General features: G+C 36.7%; 3 protein-coding genes and 3 non-coding genes across 6 annotated transcripts; 3 read left to right on the forward strand and 3 right to left on the reverse strand.

Annotated features, from left to right (window-relative positions):
* The first annotated feature begins 5,132 nt into the window (after positions 1-5,132).
* On the forward strand, positions 5,133-5,204 carry TRNAW-CCA. The gene has a single exon. It is a non-coding gene; the product is annotated as a tRNA-Trp (tRNA).
* A 2,308-nt stretch (positions 5,205-7,512) lies between these two features.
* Positions 7,513-7,584, forward strand: TRNAW-CCA. The gene has a single exon. It is a non-coding gene; the product is annotated as a tRNA-Trp (tRNA).
* A 534-nt stretch (positions 7,585-8,118) lies between these two features.
* LOC113325854 (SKP1-like protein 11) lies at positions 8,119-12,872 on the reverse strand. Its single transcript, XM_026573722.1, has 2 exons — positions 12,837-12,872; positions 8,119-8,742 (listed from the first exon to the last, which is right to left on the reverse strand). The coding sequence occupies exons 1-2, from the start codon at positions 12,870-12,872 to the stop codon at positions 8,119-8,121; spliced, it is 660 nt and encodes a 219-aa protein (XP_026429507.1).
* On the forward strand, positions 11,220-11,291 carry TRNAW-CCA. The gene has a single exon. It is a non-coding gene; the product is annotated as a tRNA-Trp (tRNA).
* Positions 12,873-15,789: 2,917 nt separating the features above from the next.
* On the reverse strand, positions 15,790-16,344 carry LOC113325855 (DUF724 domain-containing protein 5-like). Its single transcript, XM_026573723.1, has one exon. It carries the CDS (start codon positions 16,342-16,344, stop codon positions 15,790-15,792), a length of 555 nt encoding a protein of 184 aa, XP_026429508.1.
* Positions 16,345-19,995: 3,651 nt separating this feature from the next.
* Positions 19,996-20,383, reverse strand: LOC113325856 (SKP1-like protein 1B). Its single transcript, XM_026573724.1, has 2 exons — positions 20,235-20,383; positions 19,996-20,128 (listed from the first exon to the last, which is right to left on the reverse strand). Exons 1-2 carry the CDS (start codon positions 20,381-20,383, stop codon positions 19,996-19,998), a joined length of 282 nt encoding a protein of 93 aa, XP_026429509.1.
* Between the last annotated feature and the right edge of the window lie 1,443 nt (positions 20,384-21,826).

Here is a 21,826-nt window from a genome sequence, read left to right on the forward strand (position 1 = left end):
TGTTTTCATGATTAACTTAGTCATTGCTCCATAGACCTTCTTATGTGAGTATGACCAATTAAATTTATTACTTTGTGATTAGTTTGATTGTGTATTTCGATTAGCTTAATTATTAGTTTTCTTGTGATTAATCTAATTGAGTGTTCTTAAGTCTCCATAAGTTTACTTGTGTTGAGCAGTTTTGGTTAAATTAATCATGAACTTCTTGTGGTTAATTTAATATTTTGGATTCAAATTCATACTTGTATGTGATTTGTTATGTCCAAAGAAATCCTTCATTTCTCTTTCGAAATTAAGGTCGCTCTTGTTGTTCCCTTGGGAATGACATTTTATTGAGGAGAGTTCTTTTCGAACTTGCGCTTAATTGCCAAATATTTGTGGGGAGTGCGGCTGTGGAATATTATAGGGGTTATCTTGTATCTTTATAAACTCCTTGATGAATACATTTAGCTTCGGCTTTATGATTGCATCTAAAGAACAAGTTGATGTGTGTTTCTTTCTTTTGTTCATGAAATGTCTTTTTCAGAAATTTCATTAGGATCCCGTTCTTGTACCGTTGCCAATTTTATTGACAAAAAGGGGGAGAATTAGTATGTAGTTCGCACTACAAATACATATGGTTTTCGGATCATTAAGTAAGGGGGAGTGGTTTCCATGTGAGATGGAGTATTGACTAAGGGGGAGTGATACATATCACCATAGTATTGTTGTTAAATTTGTGATACAATTGAACTTTGGCGCTGTGTAATGACACTATGACACTGTATAACAATGATTGAGAACTATTGTTTTCTTGTTGTTATAGCTACGGATTTTCAACAATGATGATGCTAAACTTACAACCTTTGGGATCATTGGAGTACTTGGAACTGACAAAGATTTCGAGTAATGTTGAAAATTAGAAATGTGGAATAGGAGCTACAAAAGTTAATTTTTTTTATTTTTTGTATTCCATATGTATTAATAGTTTTGACACTAAAATTGACAAAGGGGGAGATTGTTAGAGCATTGCTTGGTCGAACTCGCATGCGTTGCTATCTCAAGCATGTTTGTCAATTTTAGTGATCAAAACTATAAGTCTTGATTTCTAGCCTACATAGCTAAAGGTCTCGGACTAGGATAGAAAGTGTATTTGAGCTCAAGAACTCCATGGCAATCATCATATAAGGCGAAGAACTACTCAAGGAACTGGTGGATTTTCATCGACTAAAAGGTATGTGGAGACTTGAACTTATCTGTCACTCAAAAGTCTATCTATTCTATCTCCTACTCTTGAAACAAAAGTCGTTTTGATATATAGACTTTCATTATGCACATTTGCTATTTCGAGCAGAGTTTATCTCGCCTATCTATTTCTCGAAATATGTGTTGGTAAGCTTTCGCTTTAGCCGAATTCATCTTTACCTAGTGACGAAAGTCATGTTATGTTTCAATCACTTTGAAAATTGCTCTGACGAAAAATGGTCTGTGAATAACGACTATATCCGTCCTCTGAGAATGTTTCAATGATTGAAATGAGAGTTTAGATTACATAACCGTTGATAGGATATAAGCATTGTTGTGGAAACACATATATGTATAAGTTCTTATTCCTTGAACCGAAGTTTGTGAACTATGTTGATCAAGAGAAATGGAAGTGGCGTGAGCCAAGTCCGCGAACTGGAAGAAGTTCTCGACCCGAGAATTTCTGCTGGAGTTTGTGAACTCCTTCCATAAGCTTAAGTCCGCGAACCCAGTCCGCGAACTTGAGAAGGTTATATCTAAAGTCAGTTGTTCTTGAACTAATTTTTAAATAAACTAAGGAATGCTTTTGCAAACCGTGGCTATAAAGTTCATGAACTGATTCGAGTGAATCAAACCGATTTTGCTTCGATTGTATTTGTGTCTTGTGTAGTTACATAAGATCTAAGCAATTGAACAACTCTCTAACTAGTTCATTTGAGTCATTTGAACTAGTTATGGTGAAAAAGAATATGGTTGATATGAAAGTAATCATATGGCTAACCATTTGGTTGACTTGTTGAACCAACAAATATTAATGTTTGAGTACGGTTCATAAGCCCAAAATTGGACATTTCATTTGTGTGTGACAAGCTTTGTTTTCGATCTAACGGTTGAGAAATATTAGCTTGAATCTAATCAGGTTTTCATCTAACGATGAATATTGAATGCTTTGTTACTAAGCTAACATTGATTGCAAACCCTTATTTGAAAGTGTATATAAGGGAGAACTCTAGCAACTGTCAAGCTATGTTTTCGATCTAACGGTTGAGAAATATTAGCTTGAATCTAATCAGGTTTTCATCTAACGGTGAATATTGAATGCTTTGTTTCTAAGCTAACATTGATTGCAAACCCTGATTTGAAAGTGTATATAAGGGAGAACTCTAGCAACTGGGAAACCTAATCCCCACACATTATGTGTGATACTAGTTGTGATGAGCTAGAGTTGATTCTCCATTAAACTTTGGTTTCTTCTTCTAAACCAGGTTAACGACTTAAATACTTCATTGGGATTGTGAAGCCAGACCGATACTACTTTTCTTGTAGTTGTGTGATCTGATCTTGCATCTTCTATCGTTACGAGTACGATTGTAATAATTGGCTCGAGATTTTATATCTCCGATAGGCAAGATTGAAAAGAAGTCACAAACATCTTTGTCTCATTGTTTGTGATTCCACAATATCTTTTTTCGTTGCGTCGATTAAGATTATTGTGAGGTGATTGATAATACTAAGTTTTTCTTCGCGAATATAAGTCTGGTATTATTGATTGGTTCCTTTTCACCTTGATTTATCAAAAGACGGAACAAAACTCATACGTATATTCGTGGGAGACGGATTTATCTATTACCGTAGAATTTTCTATGTGATACAGATTTGTTTATTAAAGTCTTCGACTTTGGGTCGTGGCAACTCTTAGTTGTGGGTGAGATCATCTAAGGGAATCAAGTGCGCAGTATCCTGCTGGGATCAGAGGCGTAGGAGCATAACTGTACCTTGGATCAATGTGAGATTGGTTGGGGTTCAACTACAGTCAAGACCGAAGTTAATTTGGAGTAGGCTAGTGTCAGTAGCGGCTTAATACAGTGTGTGTTCAATCTGGACTATGTCCCGGGGTTTTTCTGCTTTTGCGGTTTCCTCATTAACAAAATTTCTGGTGTCTGTGTTATTTCAATTTCCGCATTATATTGGTTAATCTTTATAATTGAAATAATACAAGTTGTGCGTTAGTTCAATCAATTAGAATATCCGACCTTTTGGTTGTTGATTTAAATTGATTGACACTTGGATATTGGTCTTTGGTACCATCCAAGTTATCTCTCTTTGATAAAGACTCGCAGATTTCTATTTGCTTGAGTAAAGATCAAATCGAGAGATTGAGATATAAACTCTTTGATATACTTTTCATTGATTGAGTGTAACTGTCTAGTCGATTCTCATAAAAGTATATTGGAGTTTGTCCATACATATTGCTAAGAGAAATATTGGGTGTGGTTTTTAGACCCCCGCTTTTTCAAGCATCATCCCCTTCATCCTCTTCCTCCTCCTCATCACCACCATTATTACCTTCATCCCCTTCCTCCTCCTCATCACCACCATTACCATCATCAGAATCATCACCACTACCATTATTTTCATCATCCTTATCACTCTCTTCTTCCTCTTCTTCTTCTTCACCTCGTACTGGAGGATCTTCTTGTATCTCATCTTCTTCACCACTACTGTTAGAGGAAATAACAGGAGAGTCTGATTCTGACGAATCCGACAACTCATTACGTTTGTCTCTTGGTTAGGTGATAGAAAATGATACCTCACTCGGTTTTTTTCCGCGTAATGGACCGGCAAGTAAGTAGTTATCGTGGCGGGGAGCTTTGGAAGGAGGAGTTATCGTTATTGCAATCTCGTCTTTGGTTTTCTTGGCACTATATTCCAAACACATAAAAAAAGAAACTCAGTAAGACATCAACTTTATGGTATCAGTTAAAGAGTCGTCATTGGAATGGTCTACAAAACTAACGACCCTTCTTTACAATGTGACGACTCAAATATACATGGTAACGACTCTTTCAAATATTTGGACAGAGAGGGTGATTTTGGTCCTTAAAGGGTCGTTATCGTGTAACTATGGGTCGTCGAAATGGCAATGACGATCCTAAAATTTGGGTTGACGACTCTAGGGCATGTAGCTAAATGACGACTCTATGGGACCTAAGATGACGACACTATGATTTTTTGGAACAAAAGGATGTTCGAGTTCCATCTAGAGTCGTTAACCAATAAACAAGGGTCGTCAAACCAGAGTCGTCATCTTCAACCTAATACACTAATGACTCTTTTCTAGGTCACAAAATGTTGAAGTAGCAGAATTAGGGTTGTAATTTTCAACCTAATACACTAACGATTTTTCATATCATCCGCATGGAAATCAAAAGTTGTTAGGGGTTTCCATTTCGATACTAACGACCCGTACACTGTAACCGCTAATTTTCAGTTGCCAAAATCAATTTCACAATCAAAACACAATAAAAAATCGAATAGAAGGTGGGTTTAAGTTCACATATCTTCTAATTGGGGCCATATCTTTCTTAGGTTTCGAGTTTTTGGGTTTGTGAGTTCATCCCTCAACGACATTTGCTTTGACGGTTTCAACGAGATTAGGGATTTGACGTTCTTTGCGAGCGGTCCGCTTTGTACGATCCATGTTTGTAGAAGAAGTTAATCGTCGATTAAAATTTTTTCATCGACGATTACGCGATGAATAGGTTGAAAAAAAAATCTCGGTGGAGTCGTTAATGGTGGTGGTGGAGAAGAGAAAGGGGAGGAGAGGAAGATGAAAAGAAAAAAGAGAAACTGATTTTCTCTTTTGATTTAGGATTAGGGTATATAGATTGGGGGCCTAATTATGGTTTCTAATTAGAGTTAACTGATTTTTAAGATTTGGGTTTAGAAAAGGATAAAATAGTCTTTTCAATATTGGTTTAATACGCCCCTCAAAAACTTGGGGTGCAAATTAAAAGTTCTGGCCCTCAATTAAACTAGATAAATAAGGTTAGCCACTCAAGTGAAAATGGGTCCCGTTTTTACAGAATGTTACAATTAAATCTTATATGATTAAACAAACAACAACCGGATCTGTGGCGTAATGGTAGCGCGTCTGACTCCAGATCAAAAGGTTGCATGTTCGATTCACGTCAGGTTCAATTTAATTTTATTAAATTTTTTTTTATTGAATTTTGTTCTTCTGATTGAATGTTTTTATTGAATTTTGATAGGAGCACAAGAGTTTAAGTTTAAGCTACACTAATAGGGAGGTGGAGGTTGACTTTGGTCTGGAGAACAAGAGCTTAGCTACACTAATAGGGAGGGGTTGGATTCATGGCAGGTTCAATTTTTAATAGGGAGAGGCATTGGCATGTTCAGGCCAATATTTAGTGGAATAAACAAGTCAAATTTGTTTTCATACCAAACTTAGCTAGAGGTAGGGTGCGGTCCAAAATGAGTAAAACTTTAAAACTCAGGCCTTGCTCGGCTCTCTACACAGTGATTCCCCCAAGAACGTTAATTAGCTCTTTCAGCCAAGTCATGTCCTTAACTCAAATTCATCTGAAACCTGATCTCTAAGCCTGAAAGCTAGTGTTTGTTTAATCCAGATCAAAGATTAGTCGAGGTTGGTAAAACTAGCATTTTGTGAAAATATGGAGTACAATAAGCAAGTTGCGAAATAATACACATTTAAATGTCCAAAAAACTTTGATTTCCCAAAAAGATTCAAAATGCTCTTAATCAGTTTCATGTCCTAATCTCAAATTTATCTGAAACATGATATCTATTTGTCCGCCAAAATTAGCCTGAATTTAGAGGCCAAACTATCTAGTTTTTGTTTAATCCAGATGCTTGCCCAAGGTTGGTATGGATTTTCAATTTATCCTTGTATTACTAGTTGGAGTCTGCAAAACTAAGACTACCAATAAAAATATGCTTACATCTAGGCTGTACTAGCCGCTTGGCAAGTGCCCTGCTCTTGCTCAGGCGACTCACTGGCACCATATTACAATATGTGTGCAGCAGCTTCAAAACTGACTTACAGCCAGACAAATTTTCATCACACCAATTTTCATGAAACTAGACCCATACAAGTTCCAAAATGTACTGTTAAACCCAAAATCTCACAAAAGATTTCATGAAATCAATTGGCAGATTAACAGAGAAACCCCTAATACATCTTTTAACTAGTACTAGTACTGTAATTCAATCTCCCTAATAAGTTACTACTAGTCCCTAAATCTCTACTTACTACTGGTGAAATTATAACATCAGAACCCAAAAACCCCGAAATTTCTCTACTTTTCTAAGAAGCCAGTACTAGCCAGCAAAATCATTCTTGATACTCAAATAATTTCTAATATACTCTGGAGACTTGCCTTCCATCAAATCAGCACAGGCTTGACAAGTTACACTCATCAAACACTCAGCAGCCAAGAAATTTGCAGCAAGAATCATCCCAAAAAGGATCTGCTGATCATCTTTGAAACCATCAACAAATTCTTGATCCCACCTTTTCAGTTCTTTCACCTCATCTCTATCTTTTTTCTCAGCATGTTTCTCAAGAAACACAAGTACTTTCTCCAATATCTTACTGGAAATATTAGTTAATGGAATCGGAATCTCATCCTCATCACAACAATCTTCAATCATGTGTCTGAGTGTTTGAGATAACATAGCAATTGATACTTCAACTTCAAAAGTATCTCCCTCAGAACTTCTGAGAATCACCACGTCTCATCTTGTTCTTCCCCTTTGAAAAAGCCTCTCCAAAGAAACAAGATCTACGAGCCTCATCACCGAAATCAGATTTTGGGGTACCATATTCTTCTTCTCCTTCTTCAGATTTTGAACTCTGTCCAGTTTCTTGAATCTTCAAGTTCTTCAGTTCCATTATTACATCTTCTCCTTCTTTTGATGTTAGTGAGGATGAAGAAGCACCAGCCTCAATCACAGAATCTTGGAAATTTTCTGCAACTTTTTCTTTGAACTTCAAATTCTTCATCATTTTTTCTACATCTACTGATTCTGGTGTGGAACAAGATAAAGCCATTGTTAAAAATCGAAGGTGAAAACCCTTGAGATTAAACCCAAGAGGTTTTCAGAGGTGAAATGATGAAATGAGACAGGCAGCAGAGCTTTGTCTTATACAAACAGCTGCTTTTGCAGGGTTTATGTCCTTATTTACTTGAATAGCAAGTTTTTATTAGGAAAAAAGAAAGTCGGAATCAAAATCGTCCCGGGTGGAATCCGTATGACAAGTCCACAGTATTGCCAATCCCAGATGGGTTTTCCTTTGTGTTGTTCAATGTGGTTTTGTTCTGCACATCTTGCCCACTGTGGTTGTTCTACTTTTTACATAAACATGTACCATGTGCAGGAGCCCTTTCACCCAACGGCCCACGCAAAACGCGAAATGCGAAAGTTTTAATCTTATTTTTTTACATTGTCAAAGAAACATCAACAGGATCTGTGGCGCAATGGTAGCGCGTCTGACTCCAGATCAGAAGGTTGCGTGTTCGATTCACGTCAGGTTCATCTTTTTTAACTCATTTTTTTTCTTCTTTTGCACCAAACATAACTGGAGGTAGGGTGCGGTGAAACCTGATCTCTATTTGTCATACAAAATTAGCCTGAAAACTAGTTTTTTGTTTGATCTAGAGATCAACAGTTAGTCAAGGTAGCATTTTGTGGAAATATGCAGTACAATATTTTAATCTGCTCCTAACAAATGGTGCTACACTGGTAACACATACCTCTTTAGTGTGCAAGCTCAAGCCTTGCTTGTTTCTCTACTAATCGAGTTTGCAACAATATTATGTAGTTCTACACATAAGACAAATGATCTATAATCTTGAACTCCGGCTGCCATAAGTCATTGGATACCCAAAACCATTTCATCGCACCAATTTTCAAGATCAAATTCAATCCCCAAAACAGAATCAATGAGCAAACTCATTACAAAATGTCCTATCAAAACCCAAAATCTCACCAAGATTTAGCAATTTATTTAAAATCAATTGATAGATTAACAAAGAAACCCCTAAATCTCAACTGATTTTAAGGAGATCACTACTCAAAAGCCAACTGATTCTCTCTTCTAACTTCTGCTTCTTCATCAGGACTAAAATCATTCTTGATATTGAAATACTTTCTAATCCATTCAGGTGACTTCCCTTTGATCATATCAGCACAGGCTTGACAAGTTACATCCATTAAACACTTGACATCCAAATAATCAGCAGCACGAATCATATCAAAAAGTGTATTCCCTTCATCTTTAAAACCCGCAACAAATTTCTCATCCCATTGAATCAGTTCTTTTTCCTCATCCTCATCTCTATCTTCTTTCTCACCATGTTTCTCTAGAAACTCAACCACTTTCTTCAAAATCTCAGTTGAAATATTAGTTAATGGAATTGGAATCTGATCATTTCCATCACAGCCATCTTCGATCAAATGTTTGATTGTTCGAGATAACAAAGCACCTGATACTACCAATTCGAAAATATCACCCTCATGGCTTGTTAGATGAACCAGTGATGATGTGATGCTGCTGCTTGAATGGTAGTATTTCCTTGTTTTCTTTCTTGCTGTTACTGTTTTCCCTTTTTTCCTTTTCCTTTGTGGTTTTGGCTTAGAAGAACCACCTTCCTCTGTTACACTAAAAACAAATGAAGATCCACCACCACCAGACTGATCAAAATCAGATACAGGGGTAACAAGTACTGAAACTTCTTCTTAAGATAGCAACTTCAGATCAAGATGACTGGCCTTTTACCTCCTAAGACTACGTTGTTGGTGATGAGTAACTTCAGGTATTAACCTTCAATAATACTTTCAATCTCTTAATTCAGTTACATCTTCTTATCAGATTATGACATTGTGCTCTCCTCTTTAGTTTCAGTTCAAAAGAAGACTTTGTGTAGTTATTTGGGAACATGATATCATCATTTCTAATTCATCGGGTATGTATTCTTCTGCAATTTGAATCCTTATATTTAGTGTTTGGATTGTGAATCATCTGAAGATCTTGGACTATTCTTTTCTTTGGTTTGTATACAGACCATAATCAAAACATTGGAAATTAAAATAATTTAGTGTTTATAAAGTTAGAGAGATAATTGGCCGTTGGAAATATTAATTCAAAATATCCAGAATTAATCCTAATAATCAGGTATCGTTATACGTGTGATTATGAGAGACTTATTATACAATATTTCCTTTTATTTAGGTAATGTTGAACGTGATTTAATATAAGAAATGGGAGCTAAAGTTTAGAAATTAATTGTTAGTGGGTTAATTAGTGGTTAGTGTCTTAAACGTATGTAAAGGCTATTTAAGGCCATTTTCATGTCAATAAAAATATACTGAAGTTTTAGCAATGTAGATTCTTATTTTTCTAAGTGTTTCAATCTCTCTCACTCCTCTATGTGCTATGTTAGGAAAATCCACATGGTATCTTAGAGCCTATCTTAGAGCCTATCGACCTTGGTATCTTAGAGCTGGGACAAAGAGGTGGTTTGAGAGAGAGTTATTAAGAAAAAATGTTTTAAAAAGAACTGTTTCTGTTTATTAATGTTTGTTTAGTTTGTGAGTGAAGAAGAAAATTTGTTATGATGAAGAAACTTCTGGTGAAAAAAATGATTCTATGAATGATTTGGTGGTGCAAGATTGTTATGAAGAAAATATTTTTTCTTTGTTCAACAAAAAGGAGTTTGATTTTTCTGTCTTGCAGGTGTTTATAATTCTGCTTGGAAAGAAAACAAAAAAAGTGTATGAAGGTGCAAATATTTAATTTGCATGATGTTTTAGGTTAATTGAAATGATGTCGGATGCTGATCTGCTAATAATAATAATGATGATGAATTGATGATGAAGATCGTGAAGACGATGATTTTATGATGACGATGATGATGGTGATGGTGATGATGATGATAGCAACAACAAATTAAAGATGTTGCTGATTTATGATGATGATGATGGTAATAAGTTATTAAAGGTGTTGCAAATTTTGAAGATGATCGTTATGAAGATAGATGGTCGTTATGAAGATAGATGGTCGTTATGAAGATATTTTGAATTATGAAGATAGATGGTCGTTATGAAGATATTTTGAATTATGGAAGGATGTTGGAAATATTAATTCAAAATATCCAGAATTAATCCTAATAATTAGGTATTGTTATACGTCCATGGCGAACCCAGCTGGATTTTCTTTGTTTTAATTTTGGAATCAAAATTGTTTTAATTTTGGAGTATGAGAAAGTCCATGGCGAACCCAGCTGGATTTTCTTTGTTTTGTTCAATGTGGTGTTGTCTTGCAACAACTTGCATATTTTGTCTAAAAAAAAAAAAGGGCATGAGCACTGTCAAACCTTGGCCGTTAAATATGTGAGGAATCAAAATTTTCAAACCTAACGTGTAATTTTAAGGAAAAGTTGGGAAAATGCCCCCATACACAGGGTGCAACGTTAGAAATCTCCCCCAACATTTAAAATTTTTGAAAAATGTCCCATTCCGTCAAAAATCCAATTAAGTCACATGTGTGAGCCAACACACGTGAAAAAAAGGACAAATACACCCTTCAGAATTCAGCGTTAAGGGTTCAAACTTCAGGATTCAAGGTTTAGGGTTCGGTGTTTAAGGTTCAGGTGGTGGCGAGGCGATTTTAGTGGTGGTGATGGTATCCTTGCACATGTGACTTAACTGGATTGGATACTTGGATGTTAATACTAACAGAATTGGACAATTTTCTAACTATTTTTAACGTTGAGGCAGATTTTCAACATTGCACCTTGTATTGGAGCATTTTCTCATTCCCAAACTTTCCCTAATTTTAATTGGTTGTGGTTCTTGTTTTACCAAAAAAGGATACACGGTAATGAGTAGCAGAGCACTCAGCAACTCACAACTTGTACCTATAGGTAAGCCACTTAAAAGGAAATGGGTCTCCAGTCGTGCATCGACCTTGGGGAGGCTCTAAGATAGTGTAAGCAAGACTCTACTTGAGCTGCTTCTTAATGTAAAGATAATATCTCCATTAGACTATAATGCTTGCGCAACTCCTCGTGTGTCCCATCTCCCTTTGATTGTTTGCAAGTCTTGTCAAAATATCTTTGATGTAATGACGGAGTGGTCGATATTGGTTTCTTACAGGAGAAAGCACAACAGGATCTGTGGCGCAATGGTAGCGCGTCTGACTCCAGATCAGAAGGTTGCGTGTTCGATTCACGTCAGGTTCATTTTTTTTTTCCTTTTCTTTTTTTTTTCCTTTTGATGTTTTAGGTTCTGCACTGCACATTTAGCTTGCTTTTTTTATACCAAGCATAACAGAGAACGGGGGGGCGTCCAAAATGATTCGTTCGTTAGCTACTTAAACTTTAAAAAAAAAGTAAAGCAGCCTTGCTTAATTACACATTTGGTCAATTTGAAAACATTTTAATGGCCCAAAAAAATTAAAATGCTCTTAACCAAGTCATGTCCTTATTCGATTATCTGAAACTGATCTCTATATTTCCTCCAAAAACTATCTAGACTGAAATTAGAGGCCAAGTAGGTTTAGCAAGTGCCCTGCTCAGGCGACACACAGTTAGCAACATTACACATCCCCTACATATTTGGAATGCAGCAGAGCTCAGGCTTCAAACAAGAAACGATTTCCATGTGAATATTTGACCATCTTCAGTGTCAGTGAGCTGCTGCCAGGTCATAGTTTTATACTTGGGAGGACATACAAACCATCATGCTGAGATGCCGTAAGAACATTCTCCTTGACTTTCACTTTTAACACCTATTTTGGTAATTCATCTGTTCGTTATTTTACTAGGACTGAAGATGAAGTGCGTGGAATGCTTCTACTGCACAGGTAATAAGCTGTCTCATACAATTATAAAACGGATTCTAAATTCTAAATTTTATAGTTCATAAATCAATTTACTGATGCTAACACTTCCTGTAGTTTCCTGCTGATAGGTGTCCGGTTTTTCAAGTACTCTAAATTATGTTTCTTGAAATTTTTCTATATTTGTAAATGCAGCACTGATAACGGCAACCCTCCGGTGACATTTGCAGTAGCCGTTGAAGAGAAACCTGATGTCAAGGTCTCAGAGTGTCATCACTTCGACAAATATTCTATGTTTTCTTTGTGTTTACTGAAATGGATATATAAATCTCTATCCAGACCAGAAAACAGTTTGCGAAACCACATTTAGAGGACGTCATTCCAATTTATGCATCTTTATTTCGTCATACTTGGTAGAGCTTGATAGGTATTCGTCTCTAATAGCATTGAACGTTCAGCAATCTCTCTGGATGATATGTCAACCCCTTAAGAGACAAGATCTTCTGTTGGAGCTGCCATATCAGCTTCCGTGCCTCGAAACATTGTGTTATACTCGGTAAAAATGCATCGGGATGGGCGCGTGGTGAAGCTGAACCATATCAAATCAAAAATGCAAATGCATCAGGACGAGTGCGAGGCGAAGCGAGCCACACCAAATCAGAAATGTACGACGGGGCGAGGAGAAGCCACATCACACCAAACCAAAAATAGTTAAAAAAAGAAGAAAAAAAATGATGGTGGATGACTTTCGGGTCCGCCCGGTGCGTATCACGGGCACAAAATCTAGTTTATATTAGTAAAATAATTAGTGGAACCCAACTTTTATTAGTTTATATTAACAAAATCACTAGTGGGACCCTAAAACATCACATTTTTTCATTTTGCCTTGTTTCCCATAATGAAGAATGCAGTTTGTTCATCCACATGGCTCAGTTTTTTCCCTAACTTGTTCAGTTTTTTCTTGAATCTTCAAATTCTTCATTTTTGCTAAATCTTTTGATGTTAGTGATGAGGATGACCAAATTTATCACTTTCCAGGTCCTTGAATTTTCTTGGTCTGGCCAAATTTATCACTTTCACCAACCATCTCCGGTGATTCTTTAGCTAGACAAAAATGTAACAAGAAATTCACAAAAAAATATATCAGACACCAACAAAAACAAAGACAATGAAGATAGTTTGATTAGATAAACAAATTATAATACAACACACTACATTTAGCAAGGATTAAATCATAATCACTATGTCTTGATCAAGCAAAAATTACTTAAAAGATGGAGTTATGGTAAACTCATTGAGGACTATCATTTAGCTAGGCATTTACCATAATCACCCATTTTAATGAAATTTGCCAGACCAAGCAAGAATTACTTAAAAGAGTGACGTAGCTAGGTGACAATGCTGGATTGATGAGCGCATCTTCATGTTGATTGTGGTGCCAACTGCCAACAACTTTACTTGTGCTAAAAAAAAAGCTATAAAAGAATGCTTATTTGGGTGCGTCTTGGTAAATGAGTTTTGGCCTTGCACCAGTCCGATGGAGACATGAAGAAAATTTACATGAATATTTCTTTGTTTCCACCGACCCAAAGTTACTTGTTGCACAAATATAGCAGTTACTGACAGATAAAAATGACACACTCTATCCTCCCACTACCGCACTAAACACAACCTACACAGGGATATATACGTAAAGAACATAATTCTGCTCAGTTTGTAAGAAGAGTACAACAGTATTTTATCGCCTAGTTCTGTCATCCCATGTCTCCTCTTCTTGCTCTCTTGCTTTTTTTTGCAATTGAGAAATCTTCAGTTCATCTCTGTTTAGGTACCGAGTAAGCTTTTACCTTCGGTTATCATTTAGTTTTTGCAAAGTTTTTTTTGTAAAACCCCTGAGAAACTGCTTGTTAGAAATGGGTAGAGGTAATGAGATAACAAGGGCACAAAAAGAAGCTGAACACTGGAAGTTAGCTTGTTTGGTTCTAAGAAACCAAAATCATGAGCTGCAAAACAAGTATCTGGAGTGTTGTGAAGAATGAAAGAGCAAATGGTGAAATGGTGAAATTGAAATATGAGAATGAAAGAGCAAATGGTGAAATTGAATGTCTAAACAATGAGTGTCTAGAATTGAAGGTTCAGGGGGACTTAGTTAAGATGAGATGTAATCAGTTGAAAGCCAAGATTGCGGTTCTAGAGAAGGAGACGAGTGAAAGACAGAAGGAATGTGTGCAAATCAATGGAGAGGTTGAGGATTTGAAGTTGGGGAAGAAAAGAAATGCAGTGGAAATTGAAGATCTGAAAATGAAGTGTATGGGAATGGAAATTCAAGGAACCGTCTCGTTGAATCATGAAATCGAGTTGGGAAAAAAATTGGAAGGTTACAAAATCAAGTGTGAAGGTTTGTCTGCAGAGCTGGAACGAAAAGGAAATGGAATTGGAGAAGCTGCTGGCGGTGACCAATGGTTTTGATCAAGAGCGTGAAGGATATAGGACCAAATGCACTGGAATGGAAGAGCAAATCAAGGGGTTGATAGAAGAAGGAATTGTTTTATTTGATAGTGAGGCGACTGCGCAGGGAAGAATTTGTCACTTGGAGGAGGCAATTAAGAAGATGGAAGCTAAAGAAATAGAGACGTTTGCGGAGTTGGAGGCGCGGCTTTTAAAAGTGGAAGAAGAAAATGCAACATTGAGAGCCTTGCCAAATGCAGTAACTTGCAGGGATATGGATGGCAGAGTCTATGCAGCTAATGAGGCGCACTTGAAAAGAACTGAAACGAGTCCAATTTCTACTTTTACACCTGCCAGTTGCAAACCTTCTTCTTCATTGCAAGTAAATTTTGACGGTGCACGCTTCTCAGGAGGTATAATTTATATCCTTTTTAACTAGTTTTCTGTTTGAATGGCTTTCGCGCAATGTGCTTTGTTTCTCTTTGTGTTCATGTAAGTGCATACCATGGTTAGATGTTTGACATTGTCCATTTTCTGGCAGACTCGCCTCCTGTCGACGATCTAGTTTTATTCAAACAACAAAATGGTGTAAGAGCATCAAGTTCCCACATTCTGGAGATTGGCAGCGTTGTTGAAATCGTTGACATCAGCGACAATGAAGGAGAAAATTAAGGAGACTACTCTTAAACATATTCTTATAGGAATAGCATTATCAGCACAATCATCTTCAATGATATGTCTAGTTAGCAACTACTATGCATGTACTGCCTCTAAGTAACTTCAAAACTCATCTCTACAAATGCTCTTAACCAGGTCATGTCCTTCACTGAAATTTATGTTAAATCTCATCTCTACTCTATCTGTCCTACAAAATTAGCCTGAAATTCGAGGTCAAAACTAGCGTTTGGTCAACGATTGCTCACGGTTGGTGGTAAGAGTGGAATCTGCAAGACTAAAACTACTAGCATTTTTCTGAAAGATTGAAAGTACCTAAAGAGGCGAGGCTTCGACAGCCGGTTGGCAATTGCCTTGCTCCAGCTCAAGCGTGGTGGTGCACAGATTCCCTATAATTTTCCGTGCAGCGTCTTACAGACAAAACTTAAACAATTGATCGTCTAGTATCCAACAACTCCGACTGGCCAATGTCACTTGAGAGTTGAGACCAAAAAATATTTCAAAGTAATAGACCCATAATTTCTCTGTTTTATAAATCTTACTGAATTCCAAATAGTACTAGCTACAAAGTTGAAACCAAAATGGCAAATAGTTCACAAGGCATTCGGCATACCATCATTACTCTCTTTTCAGGTCATCCAATTTTGTTTGCTCCGGTTACATAAATCATTCTCCGGCCGGTGGTTATTACCTAGGCTAGGGAATGCAACAAGATATAGATTGCAAAATGAATAAAGATATTTCAATACAACACACTTAGGAATTAATCGAAGTCATTACTTGATTATTTTTGAAGATTTCTTGAACTCAATTGAATTCCTAGTTGCATCTTCCATAAGCTTCACCTTTTCCATCTCCACTACACGAATTTCTTCAATTTTAGCTTTTGCAGCTTTCTCCGTAGCTTCTTCCTCTAATTCATCAATTTGAAGTCTCAGTAATAAATCTTGTTCGGCCTTTTCTCTCAAAACATTCAATCTCACTCTAAGTTTGGTGACTTCATAACCCATATGTTCAAAATCATCCAACTCTGTTGTGTGATTCTCTAGCTGATCAAGAAAGATTGATGGATCATCAGAGTTTTGAAGTTTCTGAACAAACCGAACAAAGGATAAATCTAACCCTAGTTTGATTCCTTGTTTGATTTTCTCACTGAAGTTTGAAAGTGGAAGAAAATGAGGGATTTGAGGGATTTGTTCAAAGACTTGATCATCCAAAACCTTTAGTTCTGGAGAAAGGTATGAAGATCTATGAGGAGGTATTAGAGAAAACTCCATTGAAACATCAGAAGAAGCAGTTGATTGTGAAGATGGGTTTGAAGAAGATGCCATTGATGACATTAAGTATTAAGTATGAGAATACAGAGTACTATTTCTGTCTCTGCTGATATAGAACAAAAGTTGCATAAATAAATGTATGTATGTATGCTTTGATGGTGCAGGAAAAGCAAATAGGTGACATTCTATTTGTATTTTCTATGTCAGAAAATAAATGTTATATGCATATGAAGTTATTTATTGAATCCAACAGGCAACAGACTTGTTTATTACGACCATGCCAAGGTAAGGTAGTCCGGAGTGATGGCAAGTCAAGAAAATACCTAAAAACTGAATAAAACCATTTCAAGATCAAATTTAATAAGCAAACACATAACATTAGAGATCTCTATCAAAATTCAGAAATTAACCAAGGAGATAACTCCATTAAGCATTAGTACTAAGAGTAGTTCCTATGGGATGAACAAACTCAGAGTTTGCTCATTTTGCTCCCACTATAGAATGAACAAACATGAAAAATGGATGTTCAAATCAACAAATCTGTTGATTTGAACATCGAGTCGGAACATCTGGCGCGCGTCTGTGTCAAGGACGGGCGACATCTCTACAAACGCTGGCGTCAGAAGAAAAAACGACAGCGTTTTTATAACCAACGCGCGTCCTTAGTTAGAACGCCCGCGTCCGTATTAGAATCGCCAGCGTCTGACTCTATTGCGCCAACAACTCAATCTGAACGGCTGCAAAACCCTTCGATCCAACGACTACATTTATTGAATTCTATAAATACTCCTCATTTCAACTCTAAATTAACACATTCTTCACTCTCAAATCATCTACAAAAATGCCTCCCAGAGTTTGTGTTGTTTGGGCGACAACTCTAGATTCACTGAACAAGAGGATTTAGCTATTTGTAGAGCCTTTGTTTCTCACACACAAGATGTTGTCATGAGTAATGTAGCCGATTCGACGTTGACTTTCTGGGAGAAAGTTTACAGAATGTTCACCTCTGAAACTGGGAACATCCATGGGCGTGATTCTCACGGATTGCAGCATCGTTTCAGTGTAATTAGTATGAATGTATTGGAGTTTGTCGCCCAACTAATGGAGAATCACCAAAATAATCTCAACAGTGAAGCCGAACATGAAGTGTTTCCCAGAACTCTAGCAATGTGGCAAGCATCTCACTGCGATCGTCCTTTCGACTTCCATGCTTGTTTCAACATTCTTAGGGTGCTCAACAGATACGATCCCTACATCGCCCTAGGAATTCCACCACCCGCCGAGAACTGACGCCGCCTATGTAGTAGTTGTTTTAATATGATGTATTTCTTTTATTCTCATGTATGGTGTGGTTGTTCAATGCAATATATTTTTATTTATGAAATTGATGGTGCAATGTTTAATCGAAGAAAATTTTAAATTACTTGATATTGATGGTTTTAGATAATCGTAATAACACAGAATAAACAACAAATTAAATAACATAATACCATAGTGAATCGATCTGTCCTACAACTTCAATCAGCCCACTCCACCAAAGAACATCTGGGACATTCCAAGATACGCCTTCCATATGTGTCTTCTTCAAAAGAAGTCCGCAAATGCATAAAAGTCCTGCAACCGGGCTTTGAGCATGAACTGATTCTCTGTGGACAATGTTTGTATTCGTGATCTCCATATCCACAATGATTGCAGTGTAATAACTCCTTCAATTTGGCTTTAAGTTTGAAGTTTTTGCACAGTGTTGCAATCTTTTCTTCTTCTTGTTTTTTAATCTTCATAGCATCATCTATCATATGTGGTTCATCTGGACAATTGGGATCTTGACATTGCAAATACCTGAGCTTTTCTTTCTGGACCTATAAATTTCATTCCTCCAATCTCCAAAATCACATCTTCTTCTTCTTCTTTTTTCGTACATCTCTCCTCCTTAAATGTCTGTTAGAAATCGTGGTCCCAAGTTTACTCAAGAAGAGGATATAACTCTATGCAAAGCATATTTCTTTCATAGGTTAATCACTGGTGTTATTATTTCTCATGACAGTTCTTTTTGGGAGAACGTTTTTTCAATGTTCGTCTGATTGACGGGAAACCCAGGAAACCGAGATGCTCGTCGATTGTGTGCTCGGTTTCATTCTATTGGGCTTGCAGTCCGGCCATTTCTTGCTCTGGTAATAGAAATTGATCGAGAAAAGTTCAGCGGTGTAACTGAAGATGAAGTGATCCAAACAGCTCTTGATAATTGGGAGGAAGCTCACGGTAAGCCTTTTCGTTACGAAGCGTGTTTCAGAATTCTGAAAGATGGTCCATCTCAAGCACATTGTTACTGCACTCGAATGTCGCTGCCGGAATTTACAATGGAATAAGATGTTGCTCTTGTTCGATGTTGGTTACATCGTACGGTGAGACCAATGAACAATGACAATTTATGGGAAAGAGTATTGGGACATTTTGTAGCATCGCAGAACGAAGCCATAAGAAACAGTAAGAGCCTAGAACTAAGAATTGCATTCATCACTAATGAAGTCAAACATTATACGGAAGTATTGTGGATGGTTCATCGTAGAAATTATGGATTATCCAACGAAGAACTAGAAACCATCGCTCATACCAAGTTTACCGAAGAAAGCGGGAGAAAGTTTAGGCATTTTGAATTCTATGAGCTTTACAGAGAGAATTTCGATGGATTTGATGTAGCTTGATATTTTTGTTGTGGTTTATTAAAATGTAGTTTGATGTTATTTGCAAGTTTAATAAATTGTAATAAATTTCACTTAATCTAAAGTGGAAATTTATTTTAAAATATAAACATACATTTTCATTCATTGATATTACTGCCAATTCTTTTACAAGATATAAACTTAAACAATAATAAAAACTTCAATAAAAATCAAGTACAAGTTTTGGCCTCCTGTTTATCTTCATTTGACGTATTTTCCATTCAACGCGCTCTTTGACAGTTTCACCTTTGTTTTTGAATTTTTTGTTGTTAACTTTCAAAACTGGGGCTCTTCTTTGCCTTTTAGCGGAACATTTTCTTGCAGAAACTTCTAAAACTTGCACTTCCCTTTTACAATTTTCAATCTTTTTAAAACTCCCACATATCTTAGAAACACTAGCTTCAAGTTTTGTATCGCAAAAAAGTGTGATCGCCTTTTCAGCCATTTTTAGAAGAGAAAATTCAAGTGAATTTTGGTGTGAGTGAATTGTTTGAAGATGGTGGTAATTTATAGAGGTAAAAAGTGAAATTTGAATTTTAAAAAACTACTCGTTGGCGTTTGTGGCAAAAACGCCGGCGCTTTATCTTCGGACGTCGCGTTGGTTCTTCCGTCGCCAGCGTTTGTCCTCCCGACGCCTACGTTGGATCTACTGACGCCGGCGTTTTAATCTGGCTCGCGCGCCTATTAGTCTAACGCCCAATGCTTTACCATAGTGGAAAATCTAGTTTGTCCATCCACCTGTCTGAACAAAATAATTTGTTTGTTCATTCCCACCGGAATTGCCCTAATAAATCTGAAATAGTACTCTAGAAGTCCCTAAATCTCTACTAATTACTGAAATTATAGGATAATTTCAATCAAGAAAAAAATTGTTCTCACTACAAAATGTCCTATTAAAATCCAAAATCTCATACGGATTTATCAATTTCTTGAAACAATTGACAGATTAACAAAGAAACCCTCGATTCTTGCTTCTAAAGGATCACTACTCAAAATCCCAAGCATTCTCTCTTCTAACTTCTGCTTCTTCTTTAGGGGTAAAATCATTCTTGATATTGAAAATCTTGCTAATCTTTTCTGGTGGAAAATGTTTGATCAAATCAGCACAGGCTTGGCAACTTACATCCAATAAACACTTAGCATTCAAGTAATCAGCAGCACGAATCAACTCAAAAAGGGTGTAGTGGTCCTTTTTCAACTCCTCAGCAAATTCTTCATCCCCACTTTTTCAGTTCTTGGTTCTCATCTTCATCTCTATCTTCTTCCTCACTAGCATGTTTCTCAAGAAATGCAAGAACAATCTCTAAAATCTCACTTGAAATATTGGTTAATGGAACTGGAATATCATTTCCAGTACCACAATCTTCAATCATATATTTTATTGTTAGAGATACCATAGCAATTGATTCTAGGAGTAAAATACCGCACGCCTATCAGATATGCGAAGTAATGACCATCAAGACTGAGCGAAGGCCATCGCATACATCATATCCGGAATGACGCATCAGATGACGTCAGCTCAGTCACGAGGAAAGTGTGAAGAGCTATGTGGTATTAAGAGTACGTGCGAGAAGATTCAATGTAAGCGTGCGAGAAGATTCAATATAAGCGTGCGTTAATGACACACGCCATATCCGAAAATAAGGGCTTTATTAGCTGTCATCCACTATGTAAACTCTTATATAAGGAGCCGAGCGACCTTGTATAGAGGAGAGATATTTTTGAGATCTTAGACAAAATATTTAGGAGAGAGAAATTTTATTTGGAGAGCAAGTTAGGGTATCTTCATCTCTTTGTATCCAACTTAAAGATCTTAATGAATGTTCTTGTGATTCTTATGAAGATTACTTAGATTGTTCTATACATTTTATCTAGGGTGTGGTTGTGAGATTTCTCACAACTACATTTTGGCGCTAGAAATCAGCTCGCAATGATATACCCTGTTGGTGAATTTATGTAATAACATGTTTTGGATTCTTCATAGTTTATCACCTTTTCATTAGAAATCATTGAAAGTTTTAGAAGTTTAGATCTAAAGAATCTCCACCAAAAGTTTCTGTTAGAGCATTGCTCAGTCGAACTCGCATGCGTTGCTATCTCAAGCATGTTTGTCAATGTTAGTGATCAAAACTAGTCTTGATTTCTAGCCTACATAGCTAAAGGTCTCGGACTAGGATAGAAAATGTATTTGAGATCAAGTACTCCATGGAAATCATCATACAAGACGAAGGACTACTCAAGGAACTGGTGGATCTTCATCGACTAAAAGGTATGTGGAGACTTGAACTTATCTGTCATTCAAAAGTCTATCTATTCTATCTCCTACTCTTGAGACAAAAGTCGTTTTGATATATAGATTTTCATTATGCACATTTGCGATTTCGAGCCGAGTTTATCTTGCATATCTATTTCTCGAAATATATGTTGGTAAGCTTTTGCTTTAGCCGAATTCATCTTTACCTGGTGACGAAAGTCATGTTATGTTTCAATCACTTTGAAAATTTCTCCGACGAAAAATGGTTTGTGAATAACGGCTACATCCGTCATCTGAGAATGTTTCAATGATGGAAATGAGAGTTTAGATTACATAACCATTGGTAGGATATAAGCATTGTTGTGGAAACACATATATGTATAAGTCCTTATTCCTTGAACCAAAGTTTGCGAACTTTGTTGATCAAGAGAAATGGAAGTGGCGTGAGCCAAGTCCGCGAACTGGCGGAAGTTCTCGACCCGAGAATTTCTGCTGGAGTTTGTGAACTCCTTCCATGAGCTTAAGTCCGCGAACCCAGTCCGCGAACTTGATCAGGTTATAT

This window comes from Papaver somniferum, unplaced genomic scaffold, assembly GCF_003573695.1.
Source record: "Papaver somniferum cultivar HN1 unplaced genomic scaffold, ASM357369v1 unplaced-scaffold_0, whole genome shotgun sequence".
Taxonomy (NCBI): Eukaryota; Viridiplantae; Streptophyta; class Magnoliopsida; order Ranunculales; family Papaveraceae; genus Papaver; species Papaver somniferum.

Excerpts from the sequence above, each read along its gene's own strand:
- LOC113325854 (XM_026573722.1), bottom strand. The coding sequence starts at position 12,872 with ATGAAGAATTTGAAGATTCAAGAAAAAACTGAACAA. Across the intron at positions 8,743-12,836 it reads TTCAAGAAAAAACTGAACAA|TCTGGTGGTGGTGGATCTTC; the intron begins GTTAGGGAAAAA and ends GATTTTGATCAG.
- LOC113325855 (XM_026573723.1), bottom strand. The coding sequence starts at position 16,344 with ATGGCATCTTCTTCAAACCCATCTTCACAATCAACTGCTTCTTCTGAT.
- LOC113325856 (XM_026573724.1), bottom strand. The coding sequence starts at position 20,383 with ATGATTGAAGATTGTGGTACTGGAAATGATATTCCAGTTCCATTAACC. Across the intron at positions 20,129-20,234 it reads GAGAACCAAGAACTGAAAAA|TTGCCAAGCCTGTGCTGATT; the intron begins GTGGGGATGAAG and ends ATTGGATGTAAG.